This window comes from Lagopus muta, chromosome 6, assembly GCF_023343835.1.
Source record: "Lagopus muta isolate bLagMut1 chromosome 6, bLagMut1 primary, whole genome shotgun sequence".
Classification (NCBI taxonomy): Eukaryota; Metazoa; Chordata; class Aves; order Galliformes; family Phasianidae; genus Lagopus; species Lagopus muta.
In genome coordinates, this window is record NC_064438.1 from 56,183,943 (window position 1) to 56,201,229 (window position 17,287).

The 17,287-nt window shown below is 40.4% G+C and overlaps 1 protein-coding gene and 1 non-coding gene across 7 annotated transcripts in view; one reads left to right on the top strand and one right to left on the bottom strand.

The window, feature by feature from the left end:
- Window positions 1–17,287, top strand: part of WDHD1 (WD repeat and HMG-box DNA binding protein 1) — a 33,778-nt gene that overhangs the window by 12,135 nt on the left and 4,356 nt on the right. For all 6 annotated transcript variants that reach the window (XR_007377792.1, XR_007377793.1, XM_048949128.1 and 3 more), the window contains exons 9-25: window positions 80–186; window positions 2,552–2,687; window positions 3,218–3,413; window positions 3,617–3,810; window positions 4,424–4,608; window positions 5,748–5,989; window positions 6,464–6,601; window positions 6,877–7,033; window positions 8,741–8,855; window positions 10,107–10,238; window positions 10,591–10,808; window positions 12,312–12,442; window positions 14,095–14,151; window positions 14,994–15,037; window positions 15,180–15,332; window positions 15,755–15,888; window positions 17,117–17,252. Coding sequence is in view for 4 of the 6 variants with exons in the window: in XM_048949128.1 (XP_048805085.1) it covers window positions 80–186; window positions 2,552–2,687; window positions 3,218–3,413; window positions 3,617–3,810; window positions 4,424–4,608; window positions 5,748–5,989; window positions 6,464–6,601; window positions 6,877–7,033; window positions 8,741–8,855; window positions 10,107–10,238; window positions 10,591–10,808; window positions 12,312–12,442; window positions 14,095–14,151; window positions 14,994–15,037; window positions 15,180–15,332; window positions 15,755–15,888; window positions 17,117–17,252 (2,475 nt within the window). In the remaining 2 variants the exon portion in view is untranslated. The remainder of the gene's footprint in view (window positions 1–79; window positions 187–2,551; window positions 2,688–3,217; window positions 3,414–3,616; window positions 3,811–4,423; window positions 4,609–5,747; window positions 5,990–6,463; window positions 6,602–6,876; window positions 7,034–8,740; window positions 8,856–10,106; window positions 10,239–10,590; window positions 10,809–12,311; window positions 12,443–14,094; window positions 14,152–14,993; window positions 15,038–15,179; window positions 15,333–15,754; window positions 15,889–17,116; window positions 17,253–17,287) is intronic.
- Window positions 1,348–1,419, bottom strand: TRNAG-UCC (transfer RNA glycine (anticodon UCC)). The gene has a single exon. It is a non-coding gene; the product is annotated as a tRNA-Gly (tRNA).

Consider the following 17,287-nt stretch of genomic DNA (forward strand, 5'->3'; position numbering starts at 1 on the left):
CATCCATTTTATGCTTCAGAATATGAATGCTTTGTGTTCATTGGTAATTCTTCTCCCTATAATTTTTCCTTTTTCCTAGCCCCTGAATGTTGTGGTGTGGTCTCCCTGTGGGCAGTACCTGGCAGCTGGAAGTGTGAATGGGAGTATAGTGGTGTGGAAGGTGGAAACCCAGGAGTGCATAGAGAGGTACGTAGTGCTGTTCCACAACGCCCATAATACATCCTTTTTGTTAAAATAGAACTGTTATATCTCCTCCTTAAAACTTATTTGTGCAAATTGAGAACCACTGAATAGTCTACTTGAGATTCACAGGATAAAACAGTAAGCTTTCTGCTAAAGTTCCACTGCAAACTGTACAATCATGGAGCATCCCTTGTTGGAAGGGATCCACAGGGATCATCGAGTCCCAGCCCTTTGTCTCCACACAGTACCACCCCAAATCACCCTGTGTCTGAGTGCATTGCCCAAATGCTCTTTCCAGCAGCTTGGGGCCATGCCCCCTGTCCTGGGCAGCCTGTTCCATGCCCATCACTCTCTGGTGCAGAACCTTTCCCTAATCTCTACCTGGCCCTCCCCCAGCACAGCTCCATTCTGTTCCCTTAGGTCTAATTGCTGTCACCAGAGAGCAGAGATCCCAGTCCACGGCTCCTCCTAATTAAGTATCACCCACAAACTTAGCTACTATGCATTTGAGTGTGTGTCCAGATTGTTTATAAAAACTTTGAAGGGATTTTACTATAACCCTTCAAGTCTGAGCCATCAGCCAATTGTTCACCCTTTGTGTTTTGTATGTTGGGCATTTTGTTTAGAGGGGTACTGTGAGAAACAGTATCAAAAACTGCTAAAATCCAGAAAGATCACATCTATTGGCTTCCATTTGTCATCTAGGTGGACAACCTTTTCATGAAGGGGAATTAAGTTTATCAAGCACTGCTTTCCCCTTTGAAGACTGTTGTTGGCTGTGAGCAATGACTACATTGTCTTTCAAGTGTTTTTCAGTAACTCCCAGAATAATCTCCGTAATTTAACCAGGCACTGAAGTGAGACTGACAGTCCTGTAATTATCAGGGTCTCCTTTCTTGTGCTTCTTAAAAACTGGGACATCTGCCAGCTTCTGGACCTCTCCAGATTTCCAAGACCCTACAAAAGTAGTTGAGAGAGGTCTCAGGTTGACATCAGCCAGCTCCCTGAGATGCTGGCTGATCCCATTGAGCCCCATAGGCTTATAGGCTTTAGGTAGAGCAGCGAATCCCACACAGGTGTGGGGTTGGCTGGGGTTTTACTGTCACTACAGGTCACAGTCATCCAACTCAGGGCTCTGAGGATTCCAGAACCCAAAATGCAAACTGCGTTGGCCGGGAATCGAACCCGGGTCAACTGCTTGGAAGGCAGCTATGCTCACCACTATACCACCAACGCTGTGCTGTGCTTGCAACAACTCCAGGAGGCAGCAAAATAAAGGCTTTAGCTAAAAAATCCCATCTATCTGATCTTGTAGATGGTCTCTGCAAGCACATCAGGAGAGAGGGAGAACACAGGCAAGCACAGGTTTGGAAGAGTGGTGTCAGGTCTGGGTGGTCCCTGCTGTGATGCAGGGCCACTGTTCAGGCTAGGCTTGAGCAAGGGAGCAAGAGGAGGGCTCTTGCCTTATGCAATTTGGGTGAGGCATACTGATACCTCATTTCTTGTGCTGATGGGTATTCAGGGGCTGCCACATCATTCCCATGTTCTGCCAGGAAGCAACTTGCACTGATGTCTGTCAGGTAGGAAAGTGGCACTGCTTTGCCTTCCCCCACCATATGTAGTGTGCATAGCTAAAAGAACCTGGAAGCATTTCAAAGGCATTATTTTTTTATTACATTTTAATCTTCTAATTGATTAAAGAATAGTTTTGATGGAAACAGATCTTCAAGTTACAGAGTTCAAGATTGTTGGCAGTAAGATGCAACTGAGGAGAAATACTGACATGTCAGTAAGTCAGAAGGCAGAAAAAGGACAAATAGAACTTTATGTTGGTTAGTTACAGTGAGGAACAGAAGGGGGGCTTTATCTATCTTGAGTCAGAAACATGATTGTTACTCTAGTGCATATGTAAAGCCTTAAAGACATCGTGTAAATAATTCATGGGAGGATTGTTTTCTGAGAATAAAGGGAGGAAAAGATAAAGGACTAAATCATCAGTTTGGTACAAGAGAAACAGCCTAATGTTCTTTTTATAACTGGATGGTTCTGGAACATACTGTCTGCTGGGGAATTACTTTGTATTCTGCATGCATCAGGAAGCTGTTGTTTTATGAATATGAATCTGATTGATTTTAAAGCTTAAATAATTTCCTCCATAGAAAAGGAAGGTCTGCTGTATTTTGTAGCATAACTATTTATTCCAAAGGTAATTTATTAATTATTTTGTCACCTGTATATATATACTTATGTTATTTTCATTTAGTATTACAAGTGCTTACAATAGAATCATAGATAGAATCATTAAACTTGAGGGTGTTTGTGCTCTGAGAGCCTTAATAAAAATAGGGAATTTTCATGTTCTTTTTAGGATGAAGCATGAGAAAAGTTACTCGATTTGTGGACTGGCATGGCATCCCAAATATGAGCAAATAGCTTACACAGATACTGAAGGAAATCTGGGCTTGTGGGAGGATATCGGTGGTGGAAAGAAACCAAACGACGAGGTGATCAGCACCAGTTATTTCTTACATTAAACTGATAGCTTATGTCATCAAATTGCATGAAACGTTCTCTACTGAGTGTTGAAAGCTCCTTCTTGTGCATGGATTCATTCCTTGAATTCTGTATTCAAAAGAAGATGTAATCATAGCACCACAGAGTGGTTTGGGTTGAAAGGGACCAGACCGTCTGGTTCCAACCCCTGCCGTGGGCAGGGACACCTCCCATCAGCTCAGGCTGCCCAGGGCCCCATCCAGCATGGCACTGAGCACCTCCAGGGGTGGGACACCCACAGCTCTGGGCAGTGCCAGGACCTCATCACCCTCAGTTTAGCATTTTTTCCTAATGCCTAATCTAAATCTACCTTCTGATAGTTTGAACCCATTACCCCTTGTCCTATTGCTACACTCTGATAAATTCCCTCTCCAGATTTTCCCTCCTTTATATACTGGAAGGAATTAGAATTGCTAATAATAATAAAAATAGGTAATAATTATCAACTGATAATTAATTATAATTGATAACATGGTTTTAGGTTGCCAATACTGTTACGAAAGACTATGAAGATCTCTTTGATGGAGATGATGATGACTATTTAAATGGAGATATGATTGAACCACAATCTTCCCCAAACACTGGAGCTAATGAAGATCATGGTGATGATGATGACCTTATGCCAACATCAGGCCATCCAAGACGGGCAATAATTGATGATGATGATAACTCATTAGGTACAGAATAAGCTAGTTTTGCAGAGCTCTGTAATGCTGTTATTGAAACGATTTCTTAGCATCCTTTCTTGGCATCATCTATTTACCTACATTGTCTTATTTTTCCAGATAAGTTTAACTGTATTAATATTTTTACCTATTTTCTGCTGCAATAATAATACTTGGAAGATATCAATATATATGTATGTGTTTGAAACTTTTAGATATTGGAATGATAAAAGCTAGTTCCAATCTACTTGAAAAGGAGGAGGATGATGATGATGATCAGATTGGTGGCTTTCCAGCTTTGCCAACATCATCTACACAGCAGCCTTTCTATGATGGGCCAAGGCCAACCCCCAGGCAAAAGCCATTCCAGTCTGGCTCCACTCCTGTGCATCTCATGCACCGCTTCATGGTAAATCTCACTTCTGTGTGATTATGTAGATGTAGTTGCTTTGTTAATATTGTCCTGGTTTTGTTAATCTTAATCTGATCTTTCTCAAATCTATATTTGTATGTTGTGGTTTTGTTCTTTTATTTATTTATCTATTTTTTAAATGCTTCACAGTGTGAAGCTAACTAGTAAAAAGCAGGCTTTGTGTTAATGCATAATTTTCTGCCTTGTGTTTTGGTTGCTTTTGATGTACAAGTAAATATTTGGCTTCAAGACAGAAATACAGTTTGTACCTGTGCTGTGGAAGTGAAATGAATCTGTTTTGAGCTTCCTTTTTAGTCAGAATTTGTGGATATTCTTATACTTCTAAGAATTGTACACTCATCATTCATTATTTCTTTATAACTGCAAGCTGTTAACGTTTTATTTTGTAAGGAGAAACATGGCTAAGCAATGAGAACAAAACAGTTTTTTGACCTAGTTGAGCTGTTTTAGAACCAAATCCAGACCTGCCTGTGTAACTCTTCAGCCTTATTCCAGTTTCCCACCTAGTGCTGGTTCAGGTGGTTATCTTACAGCAGGCTATTTGAGGGCAGTCAGTATGATGGACGATTTTATTATTTCTTTTTAATAGGTTTGGAATTCTGTTGGTATCATTCGTTGTTACAACGATGAACAAGACAACGCTATTGATATAGAATTCCATGATACCTCCATACATCATGCCACACACCTCCCTAACTCCCTGAACCACACCATGGCCGACCTCTCTACTGAAGCTATTTTATTGGCCTGTGAGAGTACAGAGGAACTCGCAAGGTGAGCCATGGCTTTGCTCTGTCAAGCTTGTAGTGTGGAATTACGCTTACCACGTTTCACATATCTCAGCTTTTATCACTTCAGTTTAGATTTTTGGCTTTTGATCTTGTTCTTTTATTTATGGGGCTGCTTTTGAGGAGGATTTTTCACCCCCACCCACGTGCAATCTTCAGGATATTTAAAGATGTATTTTGTTTCCTGTGGATTTTCTTCAAATCCTTTTCTTCTTTTTTCCCAAACACACACATACTAGAAAGTGCATGCACTGCCAGCACAAAGGAAACTGTAAATGTGAACAATAGTCTTTCAGTCTGCTCAGATCAATGATAAATTGTGAGGTCTGTGCTATTTCTTTTCATAGCGTTGCTAAGGAGAGATGTTTGGAGATACCCACAGTCTTAGAAGAAAAATTATAATGTGAAGAGCTTAAGAACATTTAAGAGCAGCAGCAATACTATTGCTGGTTTTTTTGGTTGTTTTTTTTCTGTAGAAATATCTTGAAGGAAGAACTTTTTTTACTTACTCTGACACAAATAGCACTGTGACAGGCTGAGAAGCAATCTTTGCCTTTGGGAGTATTATTTGTATGTATTGATTATCTGACTTTGGACTTTTTTTTTCCCAAAGTGAGGTGAACATGTGAGTTATCTATCAAAAATAATGGTGTCTGTGAAATGGTTACAGACAATTTTCAATTATTAAGATGTCAGAAACAAAGTTCCCTTTTTTTTCTCCTGAAGGACAGCATGATTTGACAAATATGTAATAAAGGCTTGTAGTCAGGAGTACTGAGCACCTTCAGTTCTTATTAACGCTAATTAAGCACAAAACTTGTCTATTTCCATCTAAAAATCTCCTTTCAGACCTCTAATGTGTCTCTCATGCTTCAGAGGCTCTAAATCCACAGTGCTGGAGTTCAGGTTGGTTCTTCAGTTTTTGAATAGTAAGAGCAGGGCTTTGCAAATGACTCCTTGTAATCTGTAGGATGACATTGTTCCTTTCCAGGAGAGCCACAGATTCAAGGGCTCTGATAGAAACTTATTAGGTTAGTATAGTTGAAGTGCATGGTATATTTTCAGATATTTTATTTATTTTTTCTTGTTTAAATACATACCTCTTGTTCTTTTTCTCTCTTTCAGCAAACTCCACTGCATTCACTTTAGCTCCTGGGATGCAAACAAGGAGTGGACAGTAGATATGCCAAAGGATGAAGATATTGAAGCTATCTGTCTAGGTCAGGGCTGGGCTGCTTGTGCCACTAGTGCCTTGCTGGTTCGACTGTTTACAGTTGGAGGAGTTCAGAAAGAGATATTCTGTCTCCCAGGTCCAGTGGTGTCTATGGCAGGGCACGGAGAGCAGCTGATGATTATTTACCACAGAGGTATTTCTCCCTTCTGTCCTTTTTATGTCCTGAGTTCGTGTTTCCATTCCTTGTCTGTTACTGGCTTCAGATGCTGTATTTGTGTAGTCATCAGAAGTATTTTACTTTTCCCCCTTGTCTTGATGATGGTTACACTGTCACAACCTGTAAGTCTTCAGCATCTGACAGTAAAGCATATGTTTTATATTGGGATGCCTAGATTAACTTGTGGGGAAGAGGAGAATTTTGTAACAGTAGCACAAATAGATTGAACTTAGGTTTCAGTCATGCCATGATTAATTACTCGAGGAAATTAAGGAGCTAGTTGTTATGCATACTTTGTATGTCCGAAGTGGCAAGTAGTCTCTTGTCTGGGAGTTTGTTTGTGAATAACACTGCCTTAGACTTAGCTTTTGATTCAGAAGTTACCTAAATCTAGCTAAGTGACAAAGACCATTTGCTTTCTAACACAGTCTTTGACCAACTTCTTCCTAGGTACTGGATTTGATGGAGAGCAGTGCCTTGGGGTACAGCTGATGGAGCTAGGAAAGAAGAAGAAACAAATTTTGCACGGAGACCCTCTTTCTCTTACACAGAAGTCCTATTTGGTGTGGGCTGGATTCTCAGCAGAAGGTATGAAATTAAATGAAACGCAAATAGAATTAATAAGATAAAATTAATTAAAGTCCTGAACTGGGATCAGTTCCCTTGCAGTAGCACTGGCTGTCAGAAGGTGGCGCTTCCTTCTCAGGAAAGCAGTTTGCCAGCGCGGTCGCGCTGCTTGGGTGAGAGGATATTGAATTTGAGTTATGTAAAACGTCATTTCCCAGCAGTATCCACCAGTTCAAACTCAGCCACGTCATAATTAGTTGCCTGTCAGAATAATGCCCTGCATTTGTATCCAACAGGTACCCCGTGTTACGTGGATTCTGAGGGAATTGTGAGGATGTTGAACCGAGCACTTGGGAACACTTGGATTCCGGTGTGTAACACACGAGAGCATTGCAAAGGAAAATCTGATCACTACTGGGTCGTTGGCATCCATGAAAACCCCCAGCAGCTGAGGTCAGATATACCCCAAAGGAAATGCTCTGTTTGTCTTACCTTCTAGAAAGAGAAACTGGAAATGAGTTTTACTAAAACAGATACACAGTAATGGCTCTAGTTCCCAAATGTAATTCAGCATGGATGTTTCGTTACTAAGTTTGTTTTGAGTAAACTCTTGGTTTTATAATGTGTAACAAACTAATATTAGCTGCTTGCCTTGGCTGACAGGCATGTGCACTTTGTTATGAAATCACGTCTCTGATGCAGGCACATTTGTAAGACTGCACTTTGCTTATGGTTGCTCTTAGGATTCTGCTTCTGTTGCTGATATATTTTTTTTTTAAATTTCTGAGTTTTCAGCTATATTTTTCCCTTTTGTCCCTTTGAGAAGACTCAAATCCTGTAACTAATCTACATTGTTGGGCACAGATAAATAAGAACAATCTGGCACTATGTTAATATTTAAACTGTGGCCACAAGAAAGATTCTGGAAAAGTGCTGATGTGCTCAAATAGTTATCTAGCTGAGAGTGACCCATTACTTTCAAAATGTGAGTATTCCTCTTAATTGCAACAAGCACCAGAGACACTGAGTTGCCAAGCTTTGTGTGTCATCTTGTTCAGTGATCTATGTCCTTTTCCCACTGGATCATAGAATCCTAGAATCATAGAATGGCCTGGGTTGCAAAGGAGCACAGTGCTCACCCAGTTCCAACCCCCTGCTGTGTGCAGGTCACCAACCAGCAGCCCAGGCTGCCCAGAGCCACATCCAGCCTGGCCTTGAATGCCTGCAGGGATGGGGCATCCACAGCTTCCTTGGGCAACCTGTTGCATTTTATTGAAATTTAGGCTGTCTCACTTTGCTGCTCATGCAGTTCACCATGAATGTGCAGGACACGTTGCATTGGTGAGGTGATCAGCTGCAAGTCAGTCCTCTTGTCTTTCTGCTCCAAGAGGGATGGTGCTGACCTCTGAATTGCAGAGGGCATTCGATTCAAAGCCACCAGCATACTGAAGATAAGGAGTGGGGAGCGTTATTGTAGGAACAACATGTGCTGTAATCAACGTGGATAGCCAGAGCACTAATGCTTCCTGTTCCTTTTTCCCCTAGTGTCTGAAACAGCAGCTTAGAGCTATGAAAGCAGACATTTTTGTCAATGCTTGTTGGTGCTGCTGGAAGCACAGCTCTTCTCCAATCACTGTGTTGCTTCAGTGATAGTTACCAGAACACTAGTTCAATGAAACATTAAGACTACGTTGTTAGTATCTGTGTATCTGCATGCCCTCCCTTTTTGTTTTTGCCCTCTGTGTGCCTACATGCATCACTGTTAAGTCCAAAACCTTCATCAGAATAAGCACTCTGTGCCTGCTCTTTTTCCAGTGGCCTTTTGTTGTTTGGTAGATTCTGCATTTGATAAACTGCACTTACGTTTTGTAATTGCTGTCAAATTGTGTGTTGTGTGAGATAGAGATCTGTGTCTGTTCTGTGCCATGCTTGGAGTTTCTGATGTGAACAAGAGCAGCGTGTGCCTTGCTGCTTTCAAAATCTTTTATTGGTTGCAATGTAAAAATAACCCTTCATAATGCAATCTTACATCTTGCTATATTTAAGTCAGTAATTTAATTACTACTTTTTAAAGACCAAATCCTCTTAAAGTGCCTTGCTTCTTAGGAGATGTGGTTTAGATGATGAGGATCACATCTGCTTTTTCTTTCCCGTGCACAGGTGTATTCCTTGCAAAGGAGCCCGATTCCCTCCAACACTTCCACGTCCTGCAGTGGCAATATTATCTTTTACGCTCCCTTACTGCCAAGTTACAACAGAAAAGGGACAGATGGAGGTATGGAATGATGTTGAGACCACAGCTGATTGTCTTAGACATCCGCATAGCAGGGATTATACAAGCTTTCTATTAATCATCTCTGCGAGGAAGAGAGTGGTACAAACTCTGCATAAGGCACCTGGCAAAGGAGGTTATCTGAGTTCAGGCTTTTGGGTGGCTTTTTTCTGTTTGTTTTGCTTTACAGCTGGTTCTAGACAAATACTTAATGAGGCTAGAGTTAGAGTTGACACAAGGTTTATATCTACATTATAAATTATGTATATTGTATATATAAAACAATATTTAAAATATTTATTTATATTTATAAATAATCTCATTCTGACCAATAAAGGAGAACACCTAGGAAAGTATATCAATTATCCAATTTTTAATTGATTTGTGTATTACGGTGTCGTGGGGTTCAGCTGTAGTGCACAAAATAGAAATGAAAATGAAATGCTGGCTTCAAACTTAGAGACTGTCTAGTGCTGTTGGAAGTTTATTCTCATTGATAGAAGTCTAAAGAGTTTCAACAAGTGCTTTGCTTCTGTGAACTCATTGGAATTCATGTTGAGGATCTATTTATTTATTAATGTATTCTTTATTTGATGGACCATGGTGGTTTGCTTGTTTTGTTTTGTTTTTCCTGTCCTTTCCAAACAATAAAAGGGAAACTTTGGGAACTGTCAGTTTAGCCTGAGGGAATGTGTACTTTAGTGTGTGTTGTGCTTATGAAGAAACAGATGATTCCTAATAGATCTAATGAATGGCTTTGAATGAGTTATTTTTCCACAGAGCTAGGCTGGTGCAATAACCATACCAGTATTTCACTGGAAAACATCAGCTATGAGGTTTTTTTTTTCAGCTGTCTCACAAATGAGTGTTACTCCTACAGTTCCAGTGTTACTGTGGAATCCTTCCACTTTGCTAGGGGACAGAAATTACAAGATAAAACAATCAATTTGTTCAAGAATTGCCTGTGCTGGTAGCAAAGTGATAAATATCTAAGAATCATCCTACTGAAAGCCTGTGGTGCAAATGGGATTTAGAATACATGGAGTCTGTTCAGTTTGTAGATGGATGTTAGTGTGGTTCATCCTGAGGAGGCATTGGCATTTGAGGAGAGCTGCCTACCTCTCACCATTGTTATAAAATGAAAAGAAGACTTAAGAACGAATGATAAAATCCTTTGTAAGTTGTTGGGCATTGAGCTCAGAGCTTCCTTGTTTCCCCCCCACCTGACCTCCAGAATGTCTTTCTTTTTTTCAGGAGCAATACTGGCGTTCAGTTGTATTTCACAACTATGTGGATTACTTATCAAAAAATGGCTATGAGCTTGATGAAAATGCTAAAAGTCAGCCAGTGAAGGAACAGCAGGAACTTCTGATGAAATTGTTTGCTGTAAGTACAAGGAAATCAAAACCAAAAACGATCCCTGAAACTTTGAGTAGATGGCATTTGATTTAAACTCTGATGTGATTCTCTGAGTGGAAGTATGGCTCATCCAGTGGAAGTTGGTGCTCCCCAAATGCAATAAGAGGTGGATGGCAGGTCATGTTGTTATTGCTTATCACAGGACAGAAAGAAGGAAGGCTTCCTAACCAAAAATCAAAGAAAAAACAACCCTCTAAAAGAAGGTTGATAATTTTTGGCAGTTCGTCTTTATTCACGAACCTCATCATGTGCTGGTCCTGTAGTCTTCAGAGGGCTGTGTCACTGAGCTGTGTAACTCTCAAGGCTTTTCTCCTTCCAGCTTTCTTGTAAACTGGAGCGTGAATTCCGCTGTGTGGAGCTTGCTGACCTCATGACACAAAATGCTGTGAGTTTAGCCATCAAGTATGCATCCCGCTCACGAAGACTCAATTTAGCTGAGCGACTCAGCGAGGTGGCTGTAGAGAAAGCAAGTGAACTGGCAACAGCCCTGGAGGATGAGGAGGAGGAGGAGGATTTCCCAACTCACGTGAATGCTGGGTAATGCAAATTTCTGGGATTAAAAAGCTGGGAATGTTTTTACTGATTTCTTAACAGTGGCTTCAGAGGCAAAGTGGAGCTGATTCTGAGTTGCTCTGATTATTTTTTACTTCTGTTTTCTTCTAAGCTTTTGTTGTTTTGATCGACTCCAACCTATTTTTCTTCTCTTTGCCTTTTACCTCTTTTTCATCCACACCCACCTTAAGGCCTTTTACTTCCCTCCAGCTCCCTCTTCTTTCAGCTACCTCAGGGTATCCCACTATGTCTTATTCCCTCACCTCTAATCCCAGCTCTTCAAAACGAATGAAATATTACAGGTTTGCAGTTCATTCATTTCTTTATATCTGTGCTGCCTACCTTTCCTCCTATACCTATGTCTGTTTTATCTGGAGGCAAAATAAGTTTGTTTTCCTCTCTCTGTTTATTGTTGTTTTGCATTTGTTTTAAACTGTGGAACATATGGGAAGAGCTGTGTGTTCTTGCTTTGCATCTGGATGATGCAGCTGGAAGGAAGCAAGTAGCTAACCACCAGTCAGTTAAAGCAGAGAAATGTCATAATGTTTTATCAGAAGCAGTGTCCTCCCACAGCAATTTTCTGTATGCAATTTGTAACTTTTTTTAAGCAAGAGGAAGTGATAAGCTGAGGGATTTATCTATAGCCTTTCCCTTTTCTCCTGTGTGAAACTGCATGTTTAAAACTCCTTGCCAAATGGTCTGCCCCCTTCTGGAGCATGAATGGGAGTTGCTATCCCATGTCTGCCCACTCCGAGGGCTGAAATACACCACAGACACTGCATTGTTCTTAGCACCCAAGCAATTTAATACTGGCATTCTGATTAAGAGAAATGAACCTTTTGTTTACGTGTGCATGCATTTTAGTAATCAGTAAAGAGGGAAATGCAAGAAATGTACATGCTATAATTTGGGAATTTAGAATATAACTGGGTTAAACATGAAAACCTGCTGCCTAAATTTCAGGCTGAACATACCAGTCTCTGTTGTCACATGTGCATTTGTTTATGCAGAAAAGTAGCCTGGTATTTCTCACCATAGTGGAGGTATTTAAATTTAAATGAAGATTACAGAAGGTGTCTTCTGTTTGTGTTTACCTTTGTGGCAAAGTGTCCTTAGCAGCCTTGTTGTGAGCTCTGAAGAAGGTGGCAAAAGCTTGCTCTTTCTGTTTGAGCGTTCGCTCTTGTGTGCAGAGCTGTTTGAAGAATGGTGCCTGCACTTGTACTGGTGTGAGACTCAGGTGGTTTGGTAGCTGTGTGGTCTGTCTTAGAGCTACATGAGAACCACTGCAAGTGCTTTGTGCTGAACTGCAGTGGTTAATGAAACTTGATTTTTAGTAATCATTGCGTTGTAATCGGTGTAACAAGTGCCAAATGTTACTCATCTTATTTCCTAAATTAGTTAAGTAAGTCAGCCTTCGTTTCAGTTTACTGTGTGAATGTGGTGGAGTTCCAGGCACCTCTTCCTTCCTGATGAATTCCTTCCTTTTAGTTACAGCACCTCTGCCACAGAGTGGGGCCGGCTGCCAGGCAGAAGTGCTCAGCAGGACCAAGAGATGGAAGAGGCTGAGGAAACGGATGGGTGTGAGGAGGCAGAAGGAGTGCCTGAAGTGCCTAAACAGAGTAAGAAAAATCTGTTCTCTGAGTGGGATGGAAGCTATAGAATCGTTTGAGTTGGAAGGGACCCTTAAGGGCCATCTAGTCCAGCCCTGCTGCTATGAGCAGGAACACCTTGATCAGAGCCCCATCCAGCCTGAGCTTGGGCAGAAACAAAACAGAAGCAGGGCATCAACCACCTGTCTGGGAAACCTGTGCCAGTGCTTCACTACCCTTATTGTAGAAGACTTCTTTCTGATATGCAGACTAAATCTCCCCTCTTTTAACTGGAAACCATTTCCCCTTGCCCTATCAAGACATCTTATCTGGATGTGTTCTTCACAGACTTGATAAGGAATTCTGGAAATTCTCTGATAACTTTTAGTTTGGATAACTCAGCAGTATATAGCACCAAACAAGTAATCATAGAATCACAAGGTTGGAAAGGACCTGCAAGATCATGTAGTCCAACCATCCTAATGGAGTTTTCTCTCTATTTTTTTATTTTATTTTTTATTTTTTACATAAAATTTAGGGAAGGCAGGCACACCACCTGACAAAGAGGTGAGGTTCAATTTAGAAGCCAGTATAAATTGTTTCTTTCACTGAGTTTTGACAGCTTGCAACTGTAGCAGGGGCTGTGTTTTCTGTAGGCTAGTTAGAACAGGCCTAGTGGTTTCTAATCCCTCTTGGCTTTAGCACATGAAAAAATATGCAACAGGTCTAACAGGGTGACATACAGAAACTTCTGCCCCTGAGCTTCCTGTTACCAGAATCCCCTGCATGACAGAGCCCACCTGATCAGGGTCTGTAGTCGCTGCAGAGTAACAGAATGTGCATCTCCTGCTCTGTCACAGCTCGCTCGTGTATTGTCCATAACTGCTTAAAGGGATCCCTGGGGAGTTCTTTTGTTGTCTGACACTGTTTCTAATGTGCTAGGTCACTCTGTGATGCTATTATTTGATTTCAGTTCAAGTCCTGCAGGAGATGAACTGATGAACCAACAGTTCACTGAGTATTCCCTCTTCAGCATCTGGGCTTTTACTTGCAAAAGAATTGTCAGGCAGTCTGCAGTGTTCTGATGTTCCTATCATTACCAAAGGCAGACTGCTTTTTTTTCCCCTTTACTTTGTCTCCGTTCACCTTCTCATCTGTCCCATCCTGCTGTGTATTTCTATGTGGTGAAAATGTTCATTTGGGGGCTTTTAAGTGGTGATCTGGAGGAGAAAAGCAAAATGAGTTTAGTGATAATCTGTAGGGTGTGTTAGCTTCTTACCTCCAAAGAAAGGAGACAAAAGATGGATGGATGGAAAGATAGCTTTACCTGTAAAACAGAACTACTGCTTTCTGGTTTACTGTAGTTATGCCAATGCTGTAAAAAGTAAATATAAGTATCTTATAGTTGTCTACCCCTTACTGTTAAGCATTTATTTAAAAATCATGCTTCTCTCTTTCAGACATGACTAGCTTTTCTAATTAAAAAAAAAATAAGTTTAAGAAATAAGTATAGAACTCTTAAGATAAATCCAGTTAAAGAAGATGGATGGCTTTGCAAAAGTGTGTGCACAATTTGGAAATGCATACTTTAAAGTACAGACTGGTTCCTATGACTTGCTTGTGTGTTTAGGATTTTGTTTTTAACTGGTTCTTACATTTTACTGTACCTTTTTGTTCCAAAGGGCCAAATCCTTTCTCCAAAGCAGTCTCTGCAGCAGAGGTGATTACTCCTAAGTCTGGTGAGTAAATCTCCATTTATTCCACTGTAAGAACTTTGCCGTGCCTCACCACCTCCGTGCCTGATTTTATTTTCTGTCCTCTCATTGCTACTACAATACAGTGCCTAAAAGTGCTGTCAAGGAGTAAATTATGCTGATTGTTATGTTCACGTTTTCAAGAGGTTCCTTATTCCTGTTGATGTCATCTTTACCTAATGATGCTCTTCAACACCACGCTGATAACCTTGCTTGTGCCAAGTGCTGAATCACTTGTCTGCCTGGCTGTGTCCTAAAGGTGTTCTTTCAGACAGGGAAAAATTAGAACAATAATCATTTGATTTGTCTTCATAATTACAGATATGTGCCTTGATTGCACTCACAGAGCAGAGTTAGTAACCCTGCCATAGGACTGTTAGTCTGGTTTAACAGGCAGGGCAGAATACAGTCCTGCATTCTTTCTTGCTTCTTCCCTCCTGCCATCCTCCAGCAAGAAGAATAGGAATGGAAATGGAGGAAATAATGGGTGTTCCTATGGATTTGTACTTGTAGGTCCAGTGTGGCTTTTCTGATGACTAATAGCTGAGGATGTATAGTATGACCTTCATGCAGTTAACAAAGTGCTTTTCTTTTTAGCCAAATGCTTTCAAGCTAAAGGGAACTTCTTTGCTTTGGTGTGGGATAATGAATGCCTCTGATCCAGTCATCATCTTTAATTTTCAACTAACAGAGGCTGAAACATGAAAAATGAGTGTTAGCCATGTTTTTTGCAAACGAGGCTAATGATCTTTCATCTACATACCTACAGTGTGCGTGTTGTGTGCGCATGCATTTTTACATTCTTCTTTTTCTTTCCTATTAAATAGCTGTAATTGCATCAAGCAGCCAAGGACGAGTGAATCCCTTCAAGGTAAGAATCTTGAACAGTCTGGTTTGATTGTGGCGCTCTGAAAATCACAGCAGATGATGATATCTAAATAAACAGTACAACTACGATGGAAATCTTGGAGGGACAGAGGATAAAGGATGTGTCTGTTTGTTTGTTTTGCTAGGTCTCATCCAGCAAAAAGGACCCTTTGGTCCCCTCAGCAAATGTTCTAGACACTATGAGCAAATACTCAAAGAAAATTTCTAGCAGTCGAGCTGTAAACAAGCAGAGCCCTCCAGTTATAAAGCCTCTGATTCCTAAGCCAAAGTCCAAGCAGGTAATGCTTCTGGTCTTTTCATGTTGTTTCAATAAGCAAAAAACAGTCAATTGAGTTTCACCAGCTTTCATCAAGTGTGAAACCTGTTGATTCAGTAAATTGTTGTAGATGGCAGTGTTCTTTTAACCATAATGCAGAAATTGATGCAAACACAGAACAGGAATAAGAAAGTGTTTCTTCATTTGCACAAATTATATTCTGCAGTGAATCTCATGCTTTTATTTTAAATAATGTGAAGTAAATGCTGTGCTGAAGTTGAGCAGTTTATGTAACATTCTTTGGATTAGTTGTTCCGTTCATGGAAATGATTGCTATGCCTTTAGGAAAAGCTTTTTGTTAGGCTCTATGATGTGCCTTGTTTGAGGGTGGCACTGCTGCATTTTTTCATTCACCTTCTTTTTTTAATGCACCAACTTCTGCAGGCTTCAGCAGCGTCCTTCTTCCAGGTACGCACAGCCAGCTGCAGTGAAAAAAGAGTGGGAGAAAGAGAAGAAAAAGCAGGAAATGAGCCCCCTGTGGTCCAAGTCACTGCACAGGACAACACAGAAAACAAAAGGTGAGTGAACACTTGCTGCTCAGTGCCATGGTCTGATCTTGATAGAACAGCAAGTCCACAAACTGCTTGTTTCTGAAGACACAGGGCTAGCCAAGGTGGCTTAATATCAAGGTTGAAGTTTTAGCTCACAAGTTGTCACATTTGGGAGTTTTCTTCAGAAGAACAGCAAACTGGTGCTTACATTGTGGCAGTTTGATAACATGCTTATTGCATTCACAGTGGCAGAGCAGAGAAAGTTCTTGTTTATTTGATCTTTCCAGTTATGCATGGCAGCTTTATTCAAAGTGTAAGTTTTGCATCAGCCTGAAACAAATCCATAGAGTGTGTGCATGAATGTGTGGATGAATAATAAACAAACAGTGTGTAATGCACAGTGTGTCGTTTCAGGGCTGTAAGCAACAATTTTTGCCTTGATGATTTTGAAACTGATAATAACCTTTGAAAGATAAGCCATGCTGCTGTACTGTTTCCAAATACAGGGAAAGCTTAGCATTAAAACATGCCTAGGCAGATTCAGAGATCTGAAAGCTAAACGTTGTATGTGGATGTGTAAATGGTTAATTTTAATATGGGTGCTGCTGGTTTGCTTTGTGCTGTGTATTTTTGTTTTACAATTTTATTCATACACTTTCTAAGGAAAAACAGAAAGCCAAAAACTGGCATCACTGAAGCAATATATCTCTTTCTAGCTAACACTCTTAATACATGTTATTCCTCTGCAGCAGATGTATTTTCCACAATCCCAGTCCTCATGAAACTTGCATTATTATAATGACTTTTCATTTAGACTTCATTTAGCTGAGGAAGTCAAATGTAATTATTATTCATTTGGACTACTATTCTTTTCATTGGCCTTAACAGATAAGGTTCTAAAGCATGGGACAAAGAGGACTGTGAAAAGGATTAGCTGAAACTGCTAAAATGTGCTCTGCTTTTAGGCTGAGGAGACCTTGTCAGAAAGGAAGAGAACCATTATGCTTTATCATTCTGAACCTGAAATGTTCATCTCCACATCTATCACAGAATTAATAAACACACTTGGATTAGCCTTGCCTTGTCAGCATGTTCTGTTAGCATACAGCAAGAGGAGAAAGTGAGCTGCTGACTATATGTGCTGTTGCTTTTGAGAACAAAAAACCCTCTCAAGTGCTGTTTAGAAATGTTATTTTGGGGCATATGGTTTTCTTGTAACCTTCATTAGCTGACATTCTTTCTGTGCTTGTTTAAGACCAAAGACAGGTTTCCAGATGTGGCTAGAAGAGAACAGAGCAAACATTTTAACAGATAATCCTGGTCTGAATGAATCAGAAGTAATAAAAGAAGGCATGAGTCGGTTTAGGATTCTGTCAACAGAAGAAAGAATGGTAAGAAATGTTCTCTCATTTATTTTTATTTTAGA